We start from the raw sequence: 25,989 nt of genomic DNA on the forward strand, positions 1-25,989 counted from the left end.
TGGCCTACTGTACTGCACTGTATAATTCAAAGACTGATCTTTTTTGAAACGAGGGAGAGTGAGAGGATCTGAGAGGAACCACAATTACAGAGAACAGATGGGACTATGATTGTTATGAAAGTATCAGTTTCACTCTGTCACTGTCTCTGCGCAGTTTTAAATTGTTTACATCTGTCACATTAAATAGTGTTTTGTATAAATAGAAGAGATCAACTTGGACTTAATAGGGGAGCAAGTTGCAAGGGGAATAAGTCGAGCAATAATACTCTGAATCTATTGGAATCAGTGAGGCATGGATGTGACCTCACTCCAGGGCGCATTCAAAAACAACTTTTTACTCTGTTAAACTGTCTCTCTGTCAGAGTGTTTTAAGTTTGTTTTCCATTTTTCTGATTTCTCCAACCCCTTCTCTGTCTTCCCCCTCTCACCAGTCACACACTCCCCCACTGCTATTCCCTTTGGGTCTCCAAAAGGAATGCACGTCCAACTTGAAGGGTCCATAAGGAGTTATTCTAAAAACCTACAAGCTTGGCTTGGATTCCTGCTAAGTGTAAAGGTCACTGTTACGCCTACACATAATAGCAGTGGCTGCACTGTTGTGCTCACTCAGACGCCGTCCGCCCCCCAGCAGACTCTGCACGTCATTGCATTCCTGCCTCTGCTGCCTCTTATCAGGACTTTAGTTTAACACAAACACAGCAGGACCAGAGAACGTTTGTTTCTCCAGCTCACCATGAGCACCGAAACTAAACCTCAATGAGAATTTAATTTAAGTAAAAACAGTTTAAGTCATATTCCAATATTCCACGTGTAGCTGGAGACACGATCTCTCTGTGGAAACTTTTCTTTGTGTTTTTACGGGTTGTCCATCCTGCTTGCTCCACACTTTGATCAAGGTGTTGCAGCTCTGCAGTGTGTAAAAGTGGCTGATTTTTATAACATTGTTAAAACAGCATTCCCTCTACAGGCCTCAGTAATGTAGGCCAGAGGGTTGGCTCATCAGCAAACCTCGACAGAGAAAGAATAATCCCTCCCTCTCAAGTGTTATTGTTGCCTTGGTGGATTGCAGGGGCAAATAGACACTCTACAGCTCAGCTGTTATGGAGCCAAAGGAGCCCCTGGGGCTTAGGGAAATATGGTAAGAGGAAAGACATCATTAATTTTATGACATGTCTATAAGTCTAAGTCTTATTGAAGCTCCTATTGGCTCTTCTATACTTTTTTCTTTTTTTTTATGTTGATAATATTATTATAAATGTGACTCTATTCAGTAAATTGAAGTTGTCACACCTGGCTTACTGTGGAATGTAAAGATTTATGGCCCTACTTGTTGAGTGCTTTATCCCATAGAGCCTCAGGCTCTGCCTCCACCTGTACTCACTGCATAATGATCAGCCACAGTCTCAGAATCCAAACCAAAGTTTGTTTTACTTTTAGCTTCAAACCATGTGAAGAGCTAAAGGCCACAAAAGCTCAGCCACACTTTGGTTCTTACTCCCCTCTGCCCTTTTTTTGGATGCCCCCTCTGTTATATTGAAACCAGGGTTATTATGGAGAAAACATCTGGCTTTAATTAAAGGCTTCTTCTCCCTCCCTCCTTCTCCACCCACGTCACCCCCCAACCTCATGGGCTGTTTCTCACCGCTGCTGTCCTCTCAGCATCTCTGTCCATCTCTTTATCCATTCTCGAATTCTCTACCCCCTCCCATTCTTCCCCAGTCATTCATTCTCTCCGCCCATACTGAGCAAGCAGCCTCTTCCTCCTCCTCCTCCTCCTCCTCCTTCTCCCCTGCAGTCTTTCACCTCTTGCCTCCTGCTACAATCTCCCTTCTCTGCAATAGTCTGTTGCTGTGTTGCACGCTGCATCATGATGCATAGGGGCTGCATGTGGGGTCTCTCCTTGTTCCTGTCTCTGAGTTTGGGATGGACGAAGGCCCAGGACACGAACTACACCAGGTGAGGACACAGTGTGTGGAGAACATGTATGTTTGAGAGATATGACATGGACAGTGTCTTCTTGAGATGAATGATTATCTTCATTCGCTCAGTGTTGAGTGAGAATATTATTGACATTATATCTAACAAAAATCAACTAATGAGTTCATAAGAGTGTGCTACTTCAGGATGAAAAGTCCATGCTCTGAATTCTTTCCTGTCTGTGTAAGTGAATTTTTTCCAGTTCACTGTTGGATTGGGCACAGAGTTGTCCTGTTGGTTTTTGGCTCGTGATGTGAGGCACGCTGAGTCTGCAGTGGCTGAGCCACCACAGATGTTAATGCTTTGGTTCTGCCTGTGGGGTCGAATCAGAGCAACTTGGCTTTGCCTCTGGACATCTTGGCTTTAATCAGCAGGCGTCTGACTTCGCTGGGGTTCTGCTGTCTGAGTCTTATTTTTGTGCGGAAAACTATTTTTCCATCGCATGTTTTTCTTTCTTACGTCATCTTATGTCGTGAATCATTTCGGGGAACATCATTTTCACTGTTTAGCCAAAAAACACTAACAGACTATAAAAGTCCAAAAAAAGAGCAAACGTCATAATAACAGGCATATTCTTCTTGGCTCACAAGTATACTAACTCGCCTTATTTATTCCTGCTGGCAACAGCCTGAAGTAGGAAATTTTCCCCTCTGTGGAATGAACTCTGACATCCAGAGAGATCTGTGAATTTTATGTGTTATGTGATAGAGCCCATCAGCTGCAAAATGTGCTTGTCAGCAATGTCTGGAAAGCTGAACTCCAGCTCTTCTTTTTTTTTTTCTTAATGACCCGAAAGTATTGCAATGGATTAAGATTGTTAGTATTTGTAGGCAGAAATCTACAGGCCTGTAACCCACTGTCTTTTTTCACAGTCAAAATTTTCTGTCATTTTGCAATTTAGCACAAAGTAAAAAATCTAAATCTTCATGACAATCTATATTGACACTTATATATGAGGTAAAAACATAATAAACAATGTGTTACTTGACAGTTTTCCACCTCTCTGTAGAATTACTTTAACCTGAATCCCATCTATAACCGCACAGTTAACGATACCATTGTATCAACTGAAAGTGTTGCATTACTGTATTGTTACTTCATGAATTGAGTATCAGCACAAAGCTGTTGAGTGGCCATATTTAATCAATTATTGGAATGAATGAAAATGACTAAACAAGGGTCTGTATTAATAAATCATCCTCATCTCATCACATCTTTGCTACAGAGCAAAATAGAAAAAAAGTCTGTGATTGTTTTGATCAGCTAGACTATTGTCTTTTTACCTGCCTCATCTCATTATCACCTTTAATCAGGGAAAACACACCCTTTAGAGGCTAAAAACTTGTAATCAGATCATGAAAATCCTTGTTGACTTACAGTACACTCCATTTTTCCAATAAGATTCTGTAATACCCCAGTGGTCAGTCTGTTAAAAGTTAAACAAATGACTTGTATCCGTGGGAGGTGAAAGAATGTAATAATGCGGTATCGTTGCCCTTCTTCCTGCTTTCTTCATCAAAGGCCTGTGTTCCACTGTGGAGGAGACTTGGTCGCAGACTCAGGCTTTGTTGGCAGTGAGGGGTTCCCAAGCTTCTACAAACCCAACAGCAAATGTACCTGGCGCATCACTGTGAGTCACTCACCCTACAACATGTCGCAATACTAACTCCCCCCTCACTCAGTCTCTCAGTGTCTTACTCACAGGATCTCTCTGGTTTTCAGGTCCCAGAGGGGAATGTGGTCATGCTTTCCTTCCGCATTTTTGACCTGGAAGCTGACTCACAATGTCGCTACGATTATCTGGATGTTTACAATGGCCAAACCAACTTGGTACAAAAGCTGGGCCGCTTTTGTGGAACTTTCCGTCCCGGTGCTCTGATCTCCACCACCAACACCATGATGCTAGAGATGGTGTCTGATTCAGAGACGCAGGGTAGAGGGTTTGTGGCCTATTTCAGCGGAGCCAAGCCATACGTAGATGGTATGTGGTCACATTTCAGAGTGATGAAGAACTTTTTTTCTTAGATTATTGTGTTACATACAAAAATGTCCAGCTTTATGGGTTTACAAAACACCACACATTTATATAAATCCAGAAGGCAGTGAATACATTTTCAAAAATTGCTACACAGATTTTAAAAGGAAAATAAACTAACCCTTGTAATTATTCCTAATACTTTGTAAATGTAATTCAGATTCTGATCTTCATGCCTACAACAAAATTCTTAAATCACCAAAAAGGCACATTGTTAGTTTACCAGGAAATCAAAGTGGAGACCAATTAATTAATTAGTCCGTCCTGTCTTCTTTTCCCAGAGACAAAGGTAGCTTACCTAAAGACATAAAAATGAAGCAACTAGTCCAATTTGTGATCATTTTTACACAAATATTTCAGGGTTTCGTCGAGTTAATGACACTCTTAAAGGATGGGTTTGCAATTTTTCACTTCTGCCTTACAACAACAGTCAGGCTCCCAAATGACTGCTGACAGAGGTTTTTCTCGCTGTATTCACTCCTCCTGTTCATACTGGCTATTCAAAGATCCTCTTCATGTGCTTTCAATGTAAGTGATGGGGGCAAAAATCTACAGTCCTCCTTCTGTGCAAAAATATATTTAAAAGTTTATCTGAAGCTAATATGAAACTTCAGCCGTCCAAATGAGACAAATCAACTAGATATCTTTCAACATTACAGTCTTTTTAGTGCCAAAGTCCCTCTTTTTGTTACTATACTCCCACCACAGCTCAACAGGGAAACACTGTCCGAGGAAACACAAAGAGGGAATTTGATGCTAAAAATACTGTAAATATGGCAGATGTCCACTTGATATGACTAACTCAGACTGCTGAAGCCTCAGATCAACTTTCCAATGCATTTTTGCACAAAATGACAGTGTGGACACACTTTGGCCTCCATCACTTCCATTGAAAGCACATTTGAAGAGGATCTTCGAATAGCCAGTACGAACAGGAGGAATGATTACAGCAAGAAAAACCTCTGTCAGCGGTCATTTGGGAACCTGGCTGTTGTTTTAAGACACACTTGAAAAATTGTGAACCTGTCCTTTAAGTCTTTGTCGTGTTTATGATACAGAATAAAATTGGGAGTTAACTTTCCATTTCTCCTCACACAGCTTGCTTGTATTTTCCTTATACATACTTTTGAATCTGTCAACATTAATATCAAGATTAACAACACCAGTTCTTGATTGTGCAACTGAAATGTTTTACTTCCAGATAAGTGTGATTGTTGTAAAATCTGATCAACAAGGGACCCGATTCCAACCTCAAAAGTAAAAAAAACAAACAAAAAAGTACTCTAAAGTTAATGAGCGGAAACAAAACTTTGCATACTTCACAGAGTACAGTCTCCTGTTATCTTCATTCATTATCCTCATGGAGTGTTACAACTTGTTTTAGACCAACAGTTCTGTGGGGGAAAGTTAACAAAAGATCAGGGAGAGATCAAGACCCCCAACTGGCCTGACAAGAAATACCCAGCAGGAACCAGCTGCTCCTGGCTTATCACAGTGGAACCTGATATGGTCTGCAGCACACTCACTACCAGCATGCAAGCATTTTATTTCAAGGAGAACTGCTCTGCAAGTACCCATTTTAATGAATATTTCCATTTCTGTTTGGGAACCAGGTAATCCTAGTAACGTTTGATAAGTTTGCCTTGGAGGCTGACACCTACTGTCGGTTTGACTACGTGGCATTCTTCAACGGCGGAGAGAAAGATGATTCTCGCCTGATTGGAAAATACTGTGGCGATAACACCCCACAGTAAGTGACAAATATTTTTTGGACCTTTGGAGTAGTTTTAAATCAACTTTCCAGCTCATTGTCTCCCTGTCTCCTCTGCAGGCCCATTATCACTAGTGGCAACGTCCTACTGGTCCAGTTTGTGTCTGACCTCAGTGTGATATCTGATGGATTCATGGCCCAATATACCAGTGTCCCACGTGGTACTCAGATACCAATAGTTAACTCAGGAGCTGGTACGAGGACCATCCCTTCAAAACCTGCCGTCAAACCCGCTGCACCTAAAGGCCCCATCCCCACTCCCAAATATGAGCCCACTGAGAGACCTAAACCAGTCAAGCCCACGAGAGGCCGTGGACCAGGCACCACTGGCCAGGACAGGAGGGTGCCTGTCACAAGACCAAACGGAAAGAAGCCTGGTGGGTGAAGTTACTGTATGTGAACACTATATTTGTGTGTAAATGCACAGAAGATGTTTAAATCTGAATCATGTTTATGTTTTTAGTCCCTCAAAATCCACTGTGTGCCAAAGCCTGTAAAAGAGATGGAACCATAAAGAACAGTTTCTGCACCAGTGAATTTGGTAAGTTTCCTACCGTTCACATATAGGACAAGTAACCAATCAAATGTTGCGTTCTGACTGAGCCCTCCTTCCTCCAGTGATAACCGGGAAGGTGACCTCCATGGCCCCCGGGCCCCGTGGCACTCTTCATGTTAGCGTCTCCATCATTAAGACCTACAAAACAGGCCGGCTAACAATCACACAAGTTGGAGAAACTATGGCGGTGAAGCTGGTGTCACAGTGCAAGAAGTGCCCGTTGTTCCGCAGAGGTATGGATGTCTTAGACTCACACTCTCACATACACAGATCATTAATGTAATACTGATCAATCTCTCTGGTTGTTTTTATTTCTTTATTTATAGGTGGAAACTACATTATCATGGGACAAGTGGATGAAGAGGGACGTGGTACTCTGGTACCTGGTGCATTCACAGCTCCATACAAAGCCCCACATCACAAATTATTAGTGAATATCAACAACAAACCCTGTTAACCTCACAAGACTGCCCAGGCCAGGAAATCCAAACAAATCCATAAGTTTCAATGTGAAATACAGATGATCTATTAAAGCACAATATCTCAGTAAAACATAGCAGCAATTTTATCCATCACATTAAAGGAAAACAAATACTTTTTTATCCAAACACTTGCCAAACCTTACGTTTGTAATTTATATATGAATAAAGGTTTTATATCTCTTTCACATGGTTTGACTGCATAATTATTTGTCATTTGAAGCTCTTTTTATCCTCAAGCTGTGAGACTCCAGATTGATGACTCTGGTTCCACCTGGTGGATTTCAAGTATAATAGCATTCAAACTGAGACATTTCTAATCCTAGAAAATCTTTTTCCAAAGCATCTGGGAAAAGGTCTAGATTCAAAACACAAGTTTTGGCACAAGTTCACCATTAGTCATGTAGTCTACCATCAAGATGTCAAGTCTCTCATGGAGATTTGTATATAGTATAAGTATATAGTTTATAAGTAAAATTAGAATAGTAATTAAGTAAAATATCTGAAAATCCCTGTTCTGACACTGTGTTCTCAATGTATATTGCAATCAAAATATTCACTCTTGCTTCCAAAGCTGCTCCTTATTTGGTATCATTATACTGGTGTCCAGGATGGTCTGGGATCAGCTCTGAGTGTCTTGAAAGACATGAGCTGATATATGAGAATAAATAAATGATTGGATGTTGCCACAGTCCAAACTGACTGAAAATTCAGACCTAAATGGAACCAAGTGAACACACTGCAAACATTGCATTATACATATTGACATTGCATAATGAGTAATACTACTCCAACTGTACATTCCTCTTATATTCATCTATTGAAACTGTTCATAGCATGCTCTGTTTTTTCCACTTTAACGGATAAGATACATTTCATTGAATTAAAACTATTTGAGAAATTGTAACAAATTGGAACATGTATCAACATGTGAATATTATTACAAAACCTAATATGTCTGGTGAACAAGTCCACAAATAAAGGATGTGATGTGTAACATAACAATAATGGCTGAAAATACAGTAAATATTCAACACGAAATAGACCTCATTAAAAAAAAGTTTACATTCAAGATACCTCTTACAAAATATACTTATTATAAATATATACGTTATGAAAAATGTGGTTGTACTTCCTAACAGTCACCAACAGAGGTAGATAAAGATCCAAAAAAAATTAAAACTCCTTCATTTTGAGTGATATTTTTCAGTCTGTCTTGGATTTTATTGTTACTTTTGAACAATTTGTTTTGAGTTATAAGTGCATATCGATTAGTAGAGCCAGAAAAAAAAAACTATTAAGATTAAACTTTGATATCTTTGTTAATTTAAACAGTGCTTTCAGCTGCTAAGTACAACTGTAAAGGGTATAAAGAGATGATATCCTATGACAGCACATGTATGCATGTTCCACAGTAATTAAGATGTCAGAAAAAAATCACAGAATGATTTATCTGACTGTGCCATGAACACTGACATTAGCTTGTAACTATAGTTTTGATGTAAGTGTTTATAGACACCATGTGTTTGACAGCTGAAATAACAGCTGTAGAAACATGTCCCATGAGTGCTTGTAACCCTGCTATTACTTATTATTCTGATGACTTTGATCACTTACACTACAATCCATGGAAAATCCACAGACTTACAATAATGACGTTGTAGGGATATTTGCATTGGACACATGTTTTATCAATTAATTCCATTCACTGTATTCTATACATCTTTCAACTTCACCTCTTTCTCTCTCAAATGTTTCACAGTCCATCATATGCAGTTTTTTTTACAGGGTTCTGTATAAAACACAAAGCTCAGCTGTCGAGTGACACTTTATTGTAAAAATGTATCTTAAAAAAGTACATTGGAATAGTATACAAAAATCAATATTGACTTCCAAACAATCAGTAAAAATGATAAAATATGATGGATTTTTACAATGGCTTTAAAAATAGAAATACAATGCAAATCTGATTAAAGAAAAGAGCCAGAAGGAAACAACCCAACTCTAGTCATCCAACAGGGATACACATTACAAGCATATACAATCCTCCTCTCCTACACCCATACGCTACCCTTCCCCTCCCTATCTGAGGCTCCCTGCTGGCCGCAGCAGCCTCCTGCGCCACCCCCCCTGTGGCGTGAGGCGGGCAGGTTCTTGTAGACGGCGCGGCTGTAAGGAATGAAACACAGGCCCAGCTGGAGGTGTCGAGCCAGACGGCAGAAGGCAGCCAATGCCAAGACCAGCAGAGGGGTGAGCAGCAGAAAGCCCACAACCAGCAGAGCCACACAGCCGGCGTCATCCAGCAGGTCTGAACAGTACAGAGATGTTCCGTGGGGCTGCACCTGGAAAGCAACAGAGGAGGAGGAGGAATATGAAGGAATGATGACATGAATGCAAAAATCCAGAAACTGCACAGACGATCCCAACCTGTGTCCCAATTTCATACAACACACTAAGTCTGAGCAGGCTTTGAGTATGTGGTTAAGTATAATTAAGTCTCTATGTGCTCTAAATCTGCTGGATTTTTGAGTGTGCTGTTTTGTGCACACTGTTGTCCCACAATGCATTGCACAAAGGAACTGGAGCTGCTGCTCACAGCTGCAAAAAATTAAAGTTAAGCTCCAGGAAGATCCGGTAAGATCTTGGGAAAACAATATCAAATCTCTGGAAAAACATTTTCCTTTCTCTTTGTGGAGTTTAATTGGCAGTGACATTCCAAAATCATAGTCTGATTGACAGATATACCTCATTTCTGCACATATACCTTATTTCCTGTCAGCACAAGAGGTAAAAAAACAGATTTCTTGTATATTAACTTCAGAAAAAGGCTATATTATAGTTAATACATGTTGCATACTGTTACTGTTTATGTGTCTCTTATCAATCTGCATCCTCTCTCACCGCTGTCAATTAAAAAAAAAGAAAGCAGAGCCTTACTGTGGAGTGGCAGAGGAAGCCAAATATGATCATGGCAAGAGCAGGGGTGAGGATGGTGCCGAAGATGATGCTGGCCAGCCCGAAGTTGATCAGTGCTATGATCATATTCTGTGCAGTGACCAGCACAGAACATGCCCAGCAGTCCAGAGAGCCCCTTAACTCCACGGGGGTGTCAGCAGCTTCACTGCCACCAAGGGAGTATGGAGGCGGCACCACGACCCCTGACCCCGCTCGAGAGGGGGAACCTGGCTCAGAGTGGGGCTGCTCAGATGCCATCTTCTCCAGCGTCCCGTTTCGTGACAGACTCATCTTTGTAGTGGTCTAAAAGGCAATGGAAAAACTTAATGTGATTACTGAATTTGCTGTGAAAAATGTGGACACAATATTCTGGCTTCATTTTAATCCTGCTGTTAGGAATGAAAGTTTAAGTATTTACATGTGTCCGATGTTGAGGAAGGATAAGAAGATCCCTAAAATAGTTATTTCTGTTGCACTGAAATCTTGTCCCACATTTTTAAGTTGTACCCAAAAAACATGGAAAGTTGAAGAATGTTGAGCCATTAAGTAATGGTCTCCTTAAATAATGTGGTGAAAGGTGTGGAAAGTCAACACAGATAACTGCACAGCTCTAAGTGCGAGGAAATGGGCTCCACTGACCCCACCTCCAAACTCCAGAGCCAAAACAATGAGCCATGCAGGAGAAGCTGGAAAACTTTGAAAAACCTCACTAATCACTGATTTAAGTGTCAGAACAATATAATGACTTTGATGATTTTGAAACAATAAATAATTTAGTGGTAGATAGTGTGTGTGAGCCTGTGTGTGTGAGCCTGTATCTCCATGTCACATTTTCATTTTACTGCTATTTTGTAGACTCAGACATATTCTAAAGATCCAAACTTTTCCATGTGACAAATCACAAGTGATGAGAACACGACAGGGCCGGTGCCACCATTTCCTTCTGTTCTTGAGTGTGTTAGCAGCTACTGTTTTTGTGCCAACTACCACGTGAACACATGTGGTTTAAGAGCAATCTTTCATTTTTGTTATGTCTGGCGACAAGATTTTAAATAAGTGGCAGTTCATTTAATTCACACAAACAGCTCACTTGTTTCTGATACTCCATGAAGAGAAAATCATATGAATTTAAACACTTAAGTATGCTAACATGAACACAGTCTCTTCTAGTGCCACACATCGGCGAACCGAGGATGGGGCCCGTAATAAAATATTATTGTTTTGACTGAGTTTTGAGGATTTATGTGGCTTTACTTAGAAGAGGTTCTATGTTTTAAAGTGTATGTCAGCAAAGTCTGTCTTCCATTCACTAGCAAAGCAGCACAAACACTTGCCCTTTGATGACATTATCAGTACAGCCTTCTTGTCTCCAGACTGAACTTGATCAACTTTACAAATCAAAGTCTCCAGAATCACAGGAATAACATTTGAGAAGAAAAATATTCAAGATGTTTTATTAGCCTTATGTGATGCATACATTCAAAAAAACTGAGACCTTTCTTTTCATTTGAATTAGGATTGGCATTTTTCTGTTATTTAAAAAAAGAAAAAGGTGATGAAATGTGTTCTACTCACTCTGTGGTAAACCTGATGACCTGTCCTTCCGCAGTTAGATGGTGGCAGCGAATGATGGGACTCTGAAAGACCTGAGGAGCGGTGAGTGGTCAGAGACAAAGAGAATTTCAAGAATTTCCTCCTGATGTATGTTCTCCTCTGTTTGAAAATCCAGATTTCGAGGGTGGTATCCACGTGACGGTTGAGTCGCCGTTCTGTTAGAACCTAAAATGTTCTCCTGTTTTGTGTGTGTGTGTGTTTTGGCCTGTTTTACAGAAGAAAAAAAATCATCTGATATTTCCCCGGTGTCATGAACCTACAGACTTCTCCCTCAGACCTCTTGGAGTGAGTCAGAAAAGAGCTCTGCAGACTTGAGGCAAATTCTGCTTTCCCACTGGCTTCAGCGTTTCCTTCCCTGACATTCTGTTTCCTCACTCTGACTCCAGTTTGAGATATGATTGAGAGTACAAGTAGTTACCAGTGTGTGTGTGTGTGTGTGTGTGTGTATCCTGTGCGCCTCTAATGTGAATGCACAGAAAGCTGGCTGGGCTGTGTTAGTGTATGGGCAGGGGAGCAGTGGAGGGTTTTCTATGATAACCCCTGAGCCCAGCTGTGGAACCAGGGGGAGGGAGGAACAGTGTTTATTTGGATAGATTAGAGGAGTCAGGGTATGGTGCCCAATCCACATTTTACACCCTCACTGAGCACTTTCTCTGACTTCACCGTCAAATACTGATAAAGCAGGTTTCGAAATTCAAAACAAATGAGCTGGTTTAATATTGAATTTGATGCTCAAAAAAAACCAAAAAAAAAAAAAAAACCCAACTCACATAGACTCCTCAAACTGGAGCTTTTAGACTGACTGTTACGTAAACCTTGGCAGCACTTCATTCATTTACTGTAGATGATGAGGGTGCGAACAATAAGGAAGCACCCTGGTGCTACTCGGCACTCTGAAAGAAGAAGGAGGCTAGAGTTGCATGTTTCAGAAGCAGGATTGACAAGAGGCTTGGCCCTTGACCTTTTGATGAAAAACAGAGCTCGGCTTTCAGAAAACATAAGGAAATGAGGATGGGGGGAACATTGACTAATTTGGTGAGGGGGAAGAGGCTATCATGGGACTGATAAGAAACCAGAGGGGGCTCAGTTCAAAGGGTGAAATTAGTATTTTGATATGAGGTCTCATTTTTCATTCCACTCTGGACATCTTTGTTTATTTATTTACAGATATATATACTCCCCGGAGAGAATAAGGGCATTTTAACAGTCGGTACAAGGAAAAATGATCAAAGAGCCCATGGCATTAGTGCTCTGGGTACAAAAAAAAAAAGAAAAAGTGGGAGCGATGGGTGTTTTTGCCATTAGCAATGCCACTGTGAGTGCTATTTGTATGTGTGTGTGTGTGCCTATGTCAATGTCTGGGGGGTTGGTAGAGGAAGAGTGGTCTTCCTGTCCTTGGAACCGGGATATCCGCTGCTGTGTCCACGGTCTGCGATGAGCTATCCCTGCATCTACAGTTTTGGCATTCTCGTGTCCTTTAAACACGTCTGAGAAAGAAAGAATAGGAACCAGAGAGACAAAAGCACAATGAGACAGTGCATGTGACGCCTAAATATAGTTTCAGGTTGGTAGTTTAATGTTAATTTACATGTTACATAAGTGTATAGTATGACTTTGTTCCCTCAATTCTAATCATTCAGAGCACATTATTGCCTAAAAAGAAAAAAAAAGACAGTCAGAGATTTCATTAGTTTGATTTATTATTCAGATCACTTTGTGTTACGTTTGGATGACTTTGCTTCTAACTGGAGTGGAGCAGCTGCAGCCTGCTGCTTTGACAAGATGGTATCAGGAAAATGTTGGAGGGTAAAATAAATGAGTAATGTTCTCTCCTCCCTCAACATCTACTCTGAGGGTCGTCTCAATCGAAATGGTCCAGTGGAGACACACAGTGGCCACTGGCTGCACACTATGGCAAGAAGGTAGCTGACACATGCAAATGTTTGAGGATGTGAAGCGGGGTGCCGCCACAAGAGAGCAGCTACTGTACACGCAGCTGCAGCTACTGCTGGTGGAAAAGTTGCTACAGAGAGTCAGTACATCCTGCAAAGACTCAGCTGTCTCCTACTAACATTCTTTCAAACACAGGCTGAGAACAGAAAAGAATCTTACAAGTGGCAGACAATTAACCCAAATAGTTTTGCTGCTTTAATAATAGTTCAATATTTACGTTTACATTGTTCCAGTTTATCAAAAACCAATTTCACATGGAAATGTTTTCCTAGGATTCAACAAGCTTCTTTTGGAAGCCAGTTTCATACCTATGAAGTAGTTTTTTGTGTGTGTGAACAGAAAATCTCATGCCCTTTGTGAGAAACAACATGCAAAGTTGCATCATGCAGCAAAGGATTTCAACTGTGAGAGAGAGAAGGAGAGAAAATGTTGGTCACATTCCATCTTTGCTGTAAAATGAAATGGTAAACCACCTCTCCTTCCTCAGGAGCTGATAACAGATCAAACTCATACCCAGCACATTACTTTGGACATATAAGGAGAGCATGCCTGCATACCTGCAGACAGAGCTGAATCAATCAGAACTGGAAGGCACCTAGCAAGACTACGGAAAGGAAATCAAAAAGGCAGAGACTCAATGTTGAATAATTTATCAAAACATTTTTATTTTCTTGAACAACAATACAATATGTCACAGAAAAATCACAGAGGGATTTAAGACAGGTCTGGCTCAGGTTTTCTTCTATGTGAGTTCTTTTTAAAACAGTAAGTGCAGCATAAATCAAACGAGTCAAGAGGAGAAAGAGCATTGTTACATCCTTCAAATAATACTAAGAATGAGGACAAGACACAAAAAACAAAAACCTCGACGCCATTAAAAGTCACATCCCTAAAAGTCTGCAAAAGTGTAAAGAATTACAACTACTGCTAATGCTCATAAAACTACTAATGCCTCACAAGATTATGAATTTCATACAATGGAAAAAAGTTTAAAAAGATCTTATATTTATCTGTTAGATACAGTACAAAGACATCATTCCATTTCTGGTACCAGTAAACTGTGTTGAAATGGTTCTAAGCACCAACCGGTCAGTTTGAGTTGTGTCACTGACTCATTTTCATACATCATTATATGCTGTTTAATGAGGGGGCGTTGAGGCAAGGAGGGGTCTAGCACCATGAAAATGAAACCGCTCCCTGATTGCACTTCCCCTATCCACACATTATGACCATACTACATCTTTAAAATACCTTGTAGCCCCTTATCAAGTGAAGTACCCTTTGATATGCAATAAATATATAAGAAAACAACCATGTACAGTATAAATAATGTCACAATTTACAATTTTTCATTTCCTCTGTAATCCAAAAAACAGAAACTGACAACAAAAAGAGGTATAAAAATGGGAAGAAACCACCATTACAGTAACTGAAACTAGAGTGAAACAGGATATTTTTAGGGTGTCTTATAATATAGCAACAATAAAAACAAATGACTGAGGTGGACATATTTGACCATATAGAAATTAGATTTTTGACTGAGAACAAAACCACGTAAGTCTTCTAATAAACCTGACAACAGATAGATTATGTACATTAAATGGTGTGCACAGACTGATGAGGGCAGGAGTATGATCTGAACATTTTCATTTGTGGGGATTTTGTTGTCATGGCTACACAGCATCGATTCAAATAGTGTAAAATAGGTCTAACCTAATTCACTCAACTAATTAACAGCATTTGGAATAGAGTCCAGTGCAGAGTAATAATCACATTTTATGAAGGAATCAAAGCTTTTGAATGTACTGTGAAGCTGTAGAAATTTTCTCACCCTTACATTATAACAATACTATAACATTATAACTAAAGATCAGTAAATGCAAAATACAAAAAAATGAAACTTTCCATTTTCAGGGACTGTCTACATGGTGGAGAAGAAAAAAGGGAGAAAAATGTTAGAATGACGACTGGGCCTTACTTGTCATGTCTCAACTCATGTCCTCTTAAACATGTTAAACTGGGAATATGAAGTGAGCCTGATCAGGATGGATGTTTGCTGCATATGAAAACACTGAAGAAATGCCCTGCAGTCTGCTCATTGTTTTTTGCCCTCATTTGCTTTTGCATTGTACAATTATGATTGTGTGTCTCTTTGGACGTATTACTTCTTTCAGACTGTAAGCGGCACTTCACCAACGCAAGCCACAAAAGTGATTCCCCTCTCTGTACCCCGTCTGTGCACACCGCACCACTGTGTATCCCATAAATTCATTCACAATTTACAATTATTTATTTTCTGTCATCTAGAAACAAGAAACAAAAGAGGTATAAAACTGGGATTGTATTCCCATTCCCAAAAAATAAAAACACCACTATGTCTGTTTTCCGGGTGTATCATAGAAACCACACCAATGACTATTTAGCTGGACTGAAAAAATTTAATTTTCCATTTACATACTTGATTTCCAACTAAGAATGAAACCATATTAGTCCTCTAGTAAACCCGTATTTTAGAGAAACTGATAAAAGTTTTTGATTTGCTTTTTTAATACTTACATAAAACCTTTTTGTGTGTATTTAATCCTCTAATTACATCTCCTCTAAATACAGTTCACAAGGCCAATGTGGTGTACTTCTAGGCTGGTAAAACTTTTTAAGTATCTAACGAGAATAAATAAGATTGGAATAGCACCTCAAAGAGTTTACAGACAGGAATGACAAATGTCAGAGTTTTACCTGAATACCAAACAAAAACAGGAACCAATACAATGCCAAATGTGACAATCAGCTACTTCTCCTGTGAAGCGATTCCCCTGCTGGTACAACAGAATCACAGCGAATTCATGGACATATAGAATAACTAGATTGGTGTAAAAAAAGTTCTACTGAATTTGCATAAAAGTACCTGAATCAATACACAAAACTGGCTACTTGACGCTTTTGAATCACAGCAGTGTCCGTTGAACATATAACCTGATTTTCAGTGCTAGCAGTGCTCACATTTTTTTTTTTTTTAATATCTGAAATGCTTTTCATGAGAAGTACCAGTCTAGTCATTCTATTTCAAAACACAAGTCCAATCAGCAGCTGGTATGGGGAAGACAGTGAGCTATAGTTGGATTGGCTGAGTATCCATACCTTATTGTGTGATGTAAACAATACTGAGTAAACGTGATTGGCTGATTCAGAAAGTGTTTCCAGGAATAGACTGCCTTGAAGACAACATTTGTGCTGCCATTAGAGTTTTGGTTATGGCTGAAAGACACCAGGGAGGAGTCCTCACTTTGATAATGGTGATGGAGCCTGAAGGAGAAGAAGAAGAGACAGGGCTCAGCTGACCATGTGAAAAATCTGTGTGTGTATGTACGTACGCAGAAGAAATGATCAACAAACCAATTACCAATTAGAAACGATTTCAAACAAACAACGCATCAAGACAATATTCCAATATACACAAAACCTATACTATAACTTACTTGAAACAACCACAAACAGGTAATAATATTTTGAGTGTACTGATTGTATTCTGTGTTACTCCCTGATTATCTGTATTTTCCAGTTGTAAAACATTTTTGTCTGGATGTTTGTATTTATCTTATTTAGTGGTGGATTGTCAATTTTGTGCTCAACATTCCTTGTAAATAACACAGAATGTCAAGTGTGGTCGTCTGTGGAATGATTTTGCTGGTTGTTTATCCTGCTGGTTGATATATTTTGCTGGTTGTTTCTGTCAAGAACTGTAACTGTTGGAAAATGTAACTAAACCTAACCTTAACCAAAACAAACACTAAACATATCACCAAAAAAATCTAGATACATATTACTCTAGATGCTACAATATACAGTGTGTGAATGGATGATATATACTGTTGAGGTAGTTCATGTACTTAACATATTTTACTGCAGACAAGGTAAGGATAAGGAGGTGCACATGTGGTTTTGCATGTTCAAACATGTTCATTACACATCATGCACAGTATACTTTGCATTATTGCTGATCATTTTCCAAAGCATAGTGTAAGTTTTTAAACTGAAATCAAAAGCCAAGTTCATTTCAAAGCAGTATGAAAATCCTCTTGCACAGACTTAAATGTTGCTCTCGACAGGTAATCCACCACAGCAAACATTCAGTTTGCATGATTGTCTGATAATGCAGCTGCCAGCAGAGGCTGTTTGGAAAAATCTTCCGTTTATAGTGTGCTGCCAAAATGGAAGACAAACAACAAGCAAACATGGATGTGAAAATATGCAGTGTAAATGTTGCAGTTTCTTGCATTAAAAATTTTGCAATAAAATTTTTGAAACAGTTCTTGCTTGCAGCTACAATACAAAGCAAAAATAATGTAATCAATTCAATGCATCTGTGTGGTTTGATCACCTATCGCAAGCAAGTTCCTTCCATATCGTACTAACACGACCAGAAGCAATGGAGGTCTCGAAGAGGAGAAATCAATCTAAAGTGTTATGGTATCCTTTGGACAATGGTAATGGTCAGCTGTAATGTACATACACCAGCAGTATTCTTTAACTTATTTGAGTCATGATTTAGAATTTGTGTCTTTATCTAATGTTGATTTTTGATACAGTTTCTCATTTTACTTGCAGTATAAAGACGGTATAATCTGGGTGGAGAAATGTGGTGTCCTGTATTTACCTGGTCTAGCCTCTGAACCTTTCACTTTGGCATTACTGTTACTGTATAACATGACAAAGTGAGACTGACCAGTGTGAAGCTGTCATAGGTTCTCATCAGATCCTCCATCCGATACTGTTCCAGCACCACTACTCCTGCCAGCGACGGGCTGTTGGCTCGGGCACAGTCCTCGCAGTGCACCACATAGGACTTCTTACTGCTGTTCTCACTGGTCACAAACAGCACGTCAAACACCTCCACCTGCACAAACACAGTTCATATTCTGTTTGCAACATTTACACCACGTACACAAATGCATAATTTACTGTGCTGACAGACAGCGAGGCCGGCGGGAAGAGAGACTCACGTCACACTCATTGCAGTAGTAGGCCGGCTCGTCCTTCACACGACTCTGGTAACAGATCTTCTTCCCTGCAGCCACCAGCTGGTCTCTCAGAATCTGGATGTGCTTGATGGACTGCATCAGGCAGTGTCTGAGAGAGAGGCAGAGGAGTGGAAAATGAAAAATGTAAACACACGAACACACACATTCAAAAACACAGATAAACACTAAACACACATCTTACTTGATCATCTTGAAGGTATCCTGGTTGGTGATCTTGATGGTGCGAGCCACATTCCAGGAAACGTGGATCATGGGAACGATTGACTTAACCTTCTTCACCTCATTCCACTCAAAGCGCTCCAGGGCGAGTTGATATTGGTATGCTGGGAGAGCAAAAAACATAAACTGTGGTGAGGCTGAGAGTAGGCACAATATTAAAGAGCATATTTCATTTGTAATTTGAGACAAAGAACACCTGATTGTCAAGTTTTGTGCTGCTATTTTTCGCTTTTTTGGTCCTTGTTGTAACTTACAGTTGAGCGGTCCCACATTCCAGGCGATGTTGTTGCACCAACCCACTGCCTGGACCCAATGTACAGTCCCTGCATTAATCCACACCAGGTCACCCGGCCTCTGAATGAAGCGGTACACAGGAATGTTGGCACTGTAAAGGTCTTCCAGAACTGGCCACCAGGACCCTGTCAGGTAGTCTACACCATGCCTGAGGGAAAGTTTGTAACAATGCAATGTAGCTCATACACATACTGTATCTTATTGTTACTTCTGTTCTTTAAGTGATCCTACTGAAAGCCTCCTCACTCACTTCTCACAGAATTTGTTGATAACTTCCCAGTAGTGCTCATGGACAGCAAACCACTCACAGTCACCTGGCCCGATATTGATGTTGACTGAGCAGAAATTGTTGTTCTCTTGGTGACCTGATGAGAAACACAATTTAGGCTTGTTCCTCATTTGAAACCTTAAAACTAAGACCTACTTCTGAAATCAGAGGATTTAATGCCTAATTGTGATGTCGGACACACACTGACCTGGCGTGCGGCTGCCTGGCACCTTCATGTAGAGCTGGACAGTGTTCATGCCCAGGATGGTGTGACCGACGTGACTGAGCATGTTGTTGCTCGACTCCACACGCATGAAAGCTGGCAACTTCAGCAGCTCCTGCAGCTGTGGCTTCCACCTTATAAAAAAAACAAGAAGACCAGTGTTGTGAAAAAAAAGGACCCTCAGGAAGCTCAGTTTGAGTGGGCACAAGTTAATATCATAATCTCACCTTTTAGGGTCTGAGAGATCAATGTTGGTCCCAAATTTGATTATCTTTCCGACTGTTTTCATCTCTGAGCTGAAGGGAATAGTAAAGTCTGAGTTGAGTATTGTTATCAGAGGATTCAACACAGTAAATTCTTAATACAAACAGATCACAGTTTTGCGCTGACCTGGGCACGCTGGTGGCTTGAAGAGGTTGGGCTTTGCTGAGGAGAGCGGAATTGGCTTTCATGGTAGTCGAGGCGGGACTGCCTTTACTGTTGGCTAATGTGAGACCTGCTTTTGCAGTGGCTGATGGGTCTTGGGACTTGGCTTGCTCCTCTCCTTCGTCTTCATTCTCACTCTCCTTCTCCTCCTATAACACATCTACATGAGCTTAGCTGACAGGTTGGCCAACAGCTAAAAATGGATGCATCATAATGTAGTTCACTTTTGAGGTCCTGGACAAAGATATCTCAGAAATAGATTATTATTTACCTACTACATGTGTGGATTTTACTAGTCTATACACTTGCAACAGCTTACTATGAATGTAAACACACACACATCTTCAAGAGTTGGTTTAGTAAATGCTACAACAAGTAAGCTTAGTTTGCTATTTTATTGAAATTGCTTGAAATTTGCAGGATTATGGGAGGAATGTTTAATAATGGACCACTGTGGTGCAAGGGGCTAAACTAACTGTAGGAAAATATGTGTATTTATATCCATTATAGTAACTGCGCTGTACTGCTTTTCACTATTGCTATTGTAACCACAGATCTACATCGATATATACACAATGTGAAATATTACATAGAACTCTAACCTGGTTTCACATTGGTGAGAGTAAAGAGGGCTAGGGATGTTATTCTTTTTATTTATTTTTTTATTATTATTTTTACTTCTGTGCATTTTAGAGTTTTATTATTACTATTATTGTGCATCTTTTATTGTTACTCTGTACTATGGCCGTTACCTCTGTGCTCCTCTTTGCTTTATTTTTATCTGCCTTGTTGGTTTTATTTTCTTTTGTAAAGCACTTTGTAACATTGTTAAGATAAGTGCTATATAGTTTACTATTATCATTACATATACTTATATACTATACTTTTGTAATGTATGTCTTTGTGTGTATTTATGTCTTTTCCTCTCTATTTCAGCAGCATCAAAAACAACTTATTGAAATCTGCTGAAAGTTCAAGAGAGATTATTCACCAGAGATAAAGAGAGGCAGAACTCACATTGGTTTGAATACTGACATAAAAATCAAAAAAACTTTTTCCTTCAAAACACTTTCATGTCAGAAAACCAACTGTTAGCATATACAATATTCATTTTCCAGTTTCTTTTTTGACGGACAAAACAATCATTTTTGCTTTTTGATTCCGTTAAACAAGCTCTGTCCATTAAATATTAACTCTGTGCATGTCTAAGTGAGTATAAATGTGTGTGCCATGAAGGAAAATGTCTACCTGCAGGCTCTCCTGGAAGCTGGAAGCCTGGTACTGGGCGTATTTGGCAATGGTGGTGTGTGAACGGCTGCTCTCGCAGGGCCACGTCTGCATGGAGCCGCTGGGATCCCAGTTCTCATCAGCAGGCTGCTGAACCTGAGTCCTCACTTCCACTGCATGCTCCGCATTGGCCTCCACCAGGGATTTAGTGGAGAACAGACCAAGGTCTCACATAGGAAGAAAGACAGCAGAGCATATGAGATAATTATCAGATAATAAACGCCCAATAAAATTTACCAAGTACAAGTAAAATTTTCCCCCAAACTCTTTGTATTTAGATTTAATACTCAAAAATGGTTGTCACCTCAGTTGCATTTATTTATTTTCTGACTTTAAGCATTTTTATAACTCATACAACCAAGTATGACATAGACAAAATAGGTGAAAGGATACACTAAAATATGCAAATGCATTCAAAGCAGCATTCCTCGATCAATATAGAGCCTCCCAGTGGCCCAGCCATCATGTCATGGTCATTCAAATATGGATCATAAAGACACAACCATGAATTGATTGTGACAATGGGGCACTGTATGCTGCCCACGATGATTGTGAAAGATGCAACGTCACTGACATACAGTTCGGAGAAAGCGATGGCTCAAAAAGACGACACATACAGTATTTTTCATTACAGAAATGACAGACTCAAAAAAATCAAATGCGTAAAATGTCTACTACATCTAGAATAAAACACTGCCAACCTTATGATTTATGATATGATGCATTTATATGTAAAGAATTGATGCCCTTTTCCCTTTCTCTTTCTCTCTTCCCTGCATGACTATTTCCACAAAACAACAAACAAAAGGCCTTAATTAATGGCAAAGTGTTACTAATCACAAAAACCTCATTTCGAGTGGATGGAAGGTTAATTCTGTTGGGCTAAATCGAGTGAATGAGAGGGGTTCATTAGTTGAGATGAGTGTGATGTATAAACTTACTAAGGCGGAGGGAGCCAGCAAGGCCTCTGATGACAGTAACAGCATTTTTGGGATCAGTGCAGAACTGAAGCAGAACTGGAGAAAAGGCGTCTCTCTTGCTTTCCAACTGCAGACACAGCAAAGTACAATAATGAGCATTTGAACAAAGCAAATTAATGAATTTATTTGTCTTGAAAACAGATGAAAAATACTGACAGTAGGTTGGAAATGTGTAGATCTTGAAACAAGGTACGATAAGGCAGCTCACTCTGCTGCTATCTAGAGACTTTAAATCATCCCAAGAATTACGGAGGTTGTTTATAGTTTCTTGTTCATGTAAGAAAAACAGGATTTTAGGATTCCACATTTGAGGATATTACTTGTTAGGTTGCGTCATTTTTACTATCCTAATCCGTGTGGACTCACATAGATGCTCGGAGTGGGAGGGTTAAGCTTTTCTCGTGGAATGGGGGTCTCGATGTTAATGTTAGGTTTGACAGAAAGGGCAGGAAGCAGGTACGACTCCTTGAATTTCCCCTTCACCCTTGTCCCCCTGGGAAAAAAAAGAGAAGAAAAGAGAGCATTAAAACCCACTCTGATAGGATAGGATTACGCTTATCAGAGTACTCACTTGCAAGCTCTAATCACTTCAGTGGCGGTGTTTTCGATGCTGATCTTGGAAAGTGGGATTCTTTGCTCTTCCACCTCTGATATGTTGAATGTTTGTCGACCAGCGCTCTCCACCTTAATCAAGAGAATCTTAAGCTCCTTAGACAAGCCCATTGACAATGCTTTTAGTTTCAGGGGGTCGACTGGAGTTAATGAGCAGGGTTTACTCGCTGGTGTGGAGATACATAGTTTGGATGTATTGATTGTGACAGTTGACTCTGAGCTTGAGTTCTTGGTATCTGTGTTTCCAGCTGTTGAGGATATCGTATTTTCTAACTCACTGACTTCTTCCTTCGTCTCTGTTACAATCTTTACCTCGGAGTTCCCAGTGTCCCCTTTTTCTCTCTGCACATCTTTGCCATGTGGGGTTGGATTTTTCTGAGGAATTTGGCCCTTTGTACTGTCTTTGAGGGGTATGGGTGAGTTTCTGGAGATGACTGGCACTGAAGGTGAAACAGGTGTTTTACATGCATCCTTTTCTTCCAAATCCTTTATTTCATTTGCTTTGTTTTTAAGACAGATGATACCGTTTTCTTCTTTCTTTATCTTAATCTTGATCTCTCCTTCTCTTTCTCCATCTTTGTTCTTTTGTTTTCTTTTTCTGTCTGTGACAATGTGTTCTGTCTCTTCGCTGTTTGCCCTCTCTTCCTTGGTAGAGACAGTGAGGAGGCCGGTGAAAGAGGCTGTATGTGTGGTGGTCAGTCTCAGCTCTGCACTTAATGACTCGTCCAAAAGAGATGACGCTGCTCTCTCAGGGAGGATGTCTGTATCCCTAACGTCTTGTTTCTCTTCTAAATCATTCTCAGTCTCTTCCAGCTTTTTCTGCACCAGGGTATCTGTGACAGGATCACACAGATCTGTCGGACTGTGGGATTTAAAAAGTGCATCTGAGGTAGTGTGAGTTGGTGACTGATTGCCGGGTTTGGAGGATGTGGTGAGATCTGATCTGGGGGAGAAATCCTGATGCTCCTGACAGTGGATGTCTGGCCCCAATGCAAGAGAAGAGGATAACTTAACCCCTCCTGCAGTGCTAGCAGGAGGCCCCCCAAATGGACCGCCTCGACATGTGACCCTCTGGCCACCGAGGAAGGTGGCCAGGCTCTTGAAGACATCATCCAATCCTGTTTTATGGTGACGAAGCTCACGAAGAAGAGAGCCAGAAGCTTCCTCGCCGCTGTCCATCTCTTCCTCCTTTTCTTCCTTAACAACTTGTTTAGTTGGTAGATCACTGAGTTCAGACATGTCATTGTGGGAATAATCAGCCAGTGTGCTTTCACAAGGCTCCTTATTCATCTCATCAATGCTCTCACTGTCTACAGGAGGAGGAGAAAAGCACTGGGTGGGGCTGGGCTGGAGGACAGGTCTACTTATCACTCCCTTTTCTAACTCATCCTCATCTTCTCCCAGAACTGATACTGGAGAGCCCTGCCAGCTGAGTACAGGAGGAGTGTTTGCAAGGTTGTCTCCAATTTCCCTCAAATTTCCCATCACAGCCACAGGCTGCAGGTCAGGGGCATTGAGAATCCCTCCGTACCCACCTTCTTTGCCATGCATGGGTTGATCTACACTAATGGAACATGCTGTACTGAGAGGTGCTAAGGCTTTAAATAAAAGAGAAGGGAGTGTATCATCGGGCTTTGCTTTTGGTCCGTCTTCTGATTGGGATGAGATGATGGTAGGCCTCTTGCTGGTCTTTTTGGAGCTGGTGTTCGTGGGTCGAGACTGTATTAGTTGTTCTTTGACAGGGAGTTTTGGAGGACTGACGATCTTTTTGGGCATTTTGCGATTTTCAGATTTTGAGGATGGTTGAGGTGAAGTGCAGCTGGGATGAGGAGTTCGACCAGGGGTGTTGTGATTCTCTGGAGTATTTTGAGTATTTATGGATGGCCTGTGTGATGTCCTCTCTGCACGTTCACTCCTCTCCCTGTGCTTGTGTCTGGTTGGGCTGGGTGCTGTCTGGCCTTGATTCTCTGGGGTCAGAGTTGTAGTCTCTATTTTAGTCATTTTGACCTCCCCTGAAGAGTAAGAAGTAGAGATGGAAGTGAACATTTCCTTTCCTATGATTTTAGTTTTCAAGCCTAATTTTCTCTCCTTCTTCGCTGTTTTATCCCTTTTCTTTTTTCTCTCGCCTAACCTCTTTTCTTCTTTTTTCTTCCTCCTTTTTCTTTCTTCACCCTTTCTGTTTGTCTTTTGAACTTCACCCTTTCTCTCCTTTTTCACCAACTTCTCTTTTTGTTTGCACTCAGGTTTTTTGTGTTCTTCCAACTCCTTCTCAGGCTTGTTTGCTCTGGATCTGCTGTGGGGGGACTGTCGCGAGCAGAGGGGGTGTGAGGTCTTTCTGTATTTGACATCTAAATACCTGGATTTTGGGCCAGCATGAGGTGTATGATACGTTGTAGATGTCAGGCTAGGTCTCGGGGTGTGATGGGGACTTCCCTGGAGTTTCTGCTGTCCACTGAGGCCAGGACTACACTGATGAATGACTGATGGATCTTTTCTGCCACTGGCCACTGTGTATGAAGAGGGACTTGAGGGAGCACGTGGACTGCTGGCAGTAGAACCTCCATCTTTAGGACCACAGAGGAAGGATGAATATGGAGGAGAGTCTGCACCAGAAGACCTGGAGATGGCTGGATCCCTTGAATTACCCCTTGGATGAGTACGCTGAGGTTCCTGCAGAGTTAACATTATATCACTTTAGACTTTTGTTCAGGGGTATCAATCATCAATCAATCAAACTTTTAACTATTTATACAGCACCTTTCAAACAAATCAATGCAATTCAAAGTGATTTAAAAGCAACTGATAAAACGTGGGATGCTAAAAAATGGATTTAGAAACCGATGCACACCAAAATAATTAAAAAGCAAAAAAGGTTAATTGAATGAGACAACAATAAAAGATGGGTAGTTAAGATAATAAAAGATCAATAATAAAAGATAATATGAACAATAAAATAACAATAAAAATAAAATTATGAGATACTACACAACATAAATAGATTATAGTAAGACAGTAAAATGTTAAATAAAACAAAATAGAATAAAATAAATAATAATGATGATAACAAATAAAATGAGTATAAATAATAAAACCATAAACCATAAAACACTACATAAAAGCCACTCTAAATAGATGGGTTTTTAGGTTAAATTTAAAAATATTAATATTTTCAGCTCCACTCAGATCCCCTGGAAGGCCGTTCCAGCAGCTTGGAGCGTAATGGCTGAAAAGAGCATATTCAAATGTTTTTTTTCTGCTTTGTGGAACAGCTACAAGAGAAGAAGCAGAGGATCTGAGGGGC

General features: G+C 40.3%; 4 protein-coding genes across 4 annotated transcripts in view; 1 reads left to right on the forward strand and 3 right to left on the reverse strand.

Annotated features, from left to right (window-relative positions):
- The first annotated feature begins 1,085 nt into the window (after positions 1 to 1,085).
- On the forward strand, positions 1,086 to 7,006 carry pcolcea (procollagen C-endopeptidase enhancer a). Its single transcript, XM_067607615.1, has 10 exons — positions 1,086 to 1,138; positions 1,660 to 1,956; positions 3,499 to 3,607; positions 3,700 to 3,958; positions 5,397 to 5,521; positions 5,626 to 5,762; positions 5,844 to 6,160; positions 6,247 to 6,324; positions 6,402 to 6,572; positions 6,666 to 7,006. The coding sequence occupies exons 1-10, from the start codon at positions 1,101 to 1,103 to the stop codon at positions 6,794 to 6,796; spliced, it is 1,662 nt and encodes a 553-aa protein (XP_067463716.1). The 5' UTR covers positions 1,086 to 1,100; the 3' UTR covers positions 6,797 to 7,006.
- A 1,627-nt stretch (positions 7,007 to 8,633) lies between these two features.
- Positions 8,634 to 11,868, reverse strand: tmem88a (transmembrane protein 88 a). Its single transcript, XM_067607616.1, has 3 exons — positions 11,349 to 11,868; positions 9,756 to 10,076; positions 8,634 to 9,160 (listed from the first exon to the last, which is right to left on the reverse strand). The coding sequence occupies exons 2-3, from the start codon at positions 10,062 to 10,064 to the stop codon at positions 8,873 to 8,875; spliced, it is 597 nt and encodes a 198-aa protein (XP_067463717.1). The 5' UTR covers positions 10,065 to 10,076; positions 11,349 to 11,868; the 3' UTR covers positions 8,634 to 8,872.
- Positions 11,869 to 13,980: 2,112 nt separating this feature from the next.
- Positions 13,981 to 22,625, reverse strand: LOC137196274 (lysine-specific demethylase 6B-like; the record flags this gene model as incomplete). Its single annotated transcript, XM_067609144.1, has 12 exons — positions 13,981 to 16,643; positions 18,064 to 18,234; positions 18,341 to 18,467; positions 18,561 to 18,702; positions 18,853 to 19,040; positions 19,143 to 19,257; positions 19,369 to 19,517; positions 19,611 to 19,679; positions 19,774 to 19,958; positions 21,058 to 21,263; positions 22,038 to 22,143; positions 22,443 to 22,625. Coding segments are annotated over 12 exons (1,665 nt in total), but the record flags the coding sequence as incomplete, so codon positions are not given.
- The window catches only part of nlgn2b (neuroligin 2b), a 148,236-nt gene continuing 144,870 nt past the window's right edge, over positions 22,624 to 25,989 (reverse strand). Inside the window, exon 12 of the mRNA XM_067607618.1 lies at positions 22,624 to 25,358. Within this exon, the coding sequence (XP_067463719.1) occupies positions 22,644 to 25,358 (2,715 nt within the window). The 3' untranslated portion in view covers positions 22,624 to 22,643. The remainder of the gene's footprint in view (positions 25,359 to 25,989) is intronic.

Source organism: Thunnus thynnus, chromosome 13 (assembly GCF_963924715.1).
Source record: "Thunnus thynnus chromosome 13, fThuThy2.1, whole genome shotgun sequence".
Lineage (NCBI taxonomy): Eukaryota > Metazoa > Chordata > Actinopteri > Scombriformes > Scombridae > Thunnus > Thunnus thynnus.

Coding starts and splice junctions, on each gene's coding strand:
- pcolcea (XM_067607615.1), top strand. CDS start 1,101: ATGGAGCCAAAGGAGCCCCTGGGGCTTAGGGAAATATG. Junction 1,139..1,659: donor CTGGGGCTTAGGGAAATATG/GTAAGAGGAAAG, acceptor CTGTCCTCTCAG/CATCTCTGTCCATCTCTTTA. Junction 5,763..5,843: donor TGTGGCGATAACACCCCACA/GTAAGTGACAAA, acceptor TCTCCTCTGCAG/GCCCATTATCACTAGTGGCA.
- tmem88a (XM_067607616.1), bottom strand. CDS start 10,064: ATGAGTCTGTCACGAAACGGGACGCTGGAGAAGATGGCATCTGAGCAG. Junction 9,161..9,755: donor GCTTCCTCTGCCACTCCACA/GTAAGGCTCTGC, acceptor GTTGCTTTCCAG/GTGCAGCCCCACGGAACATC.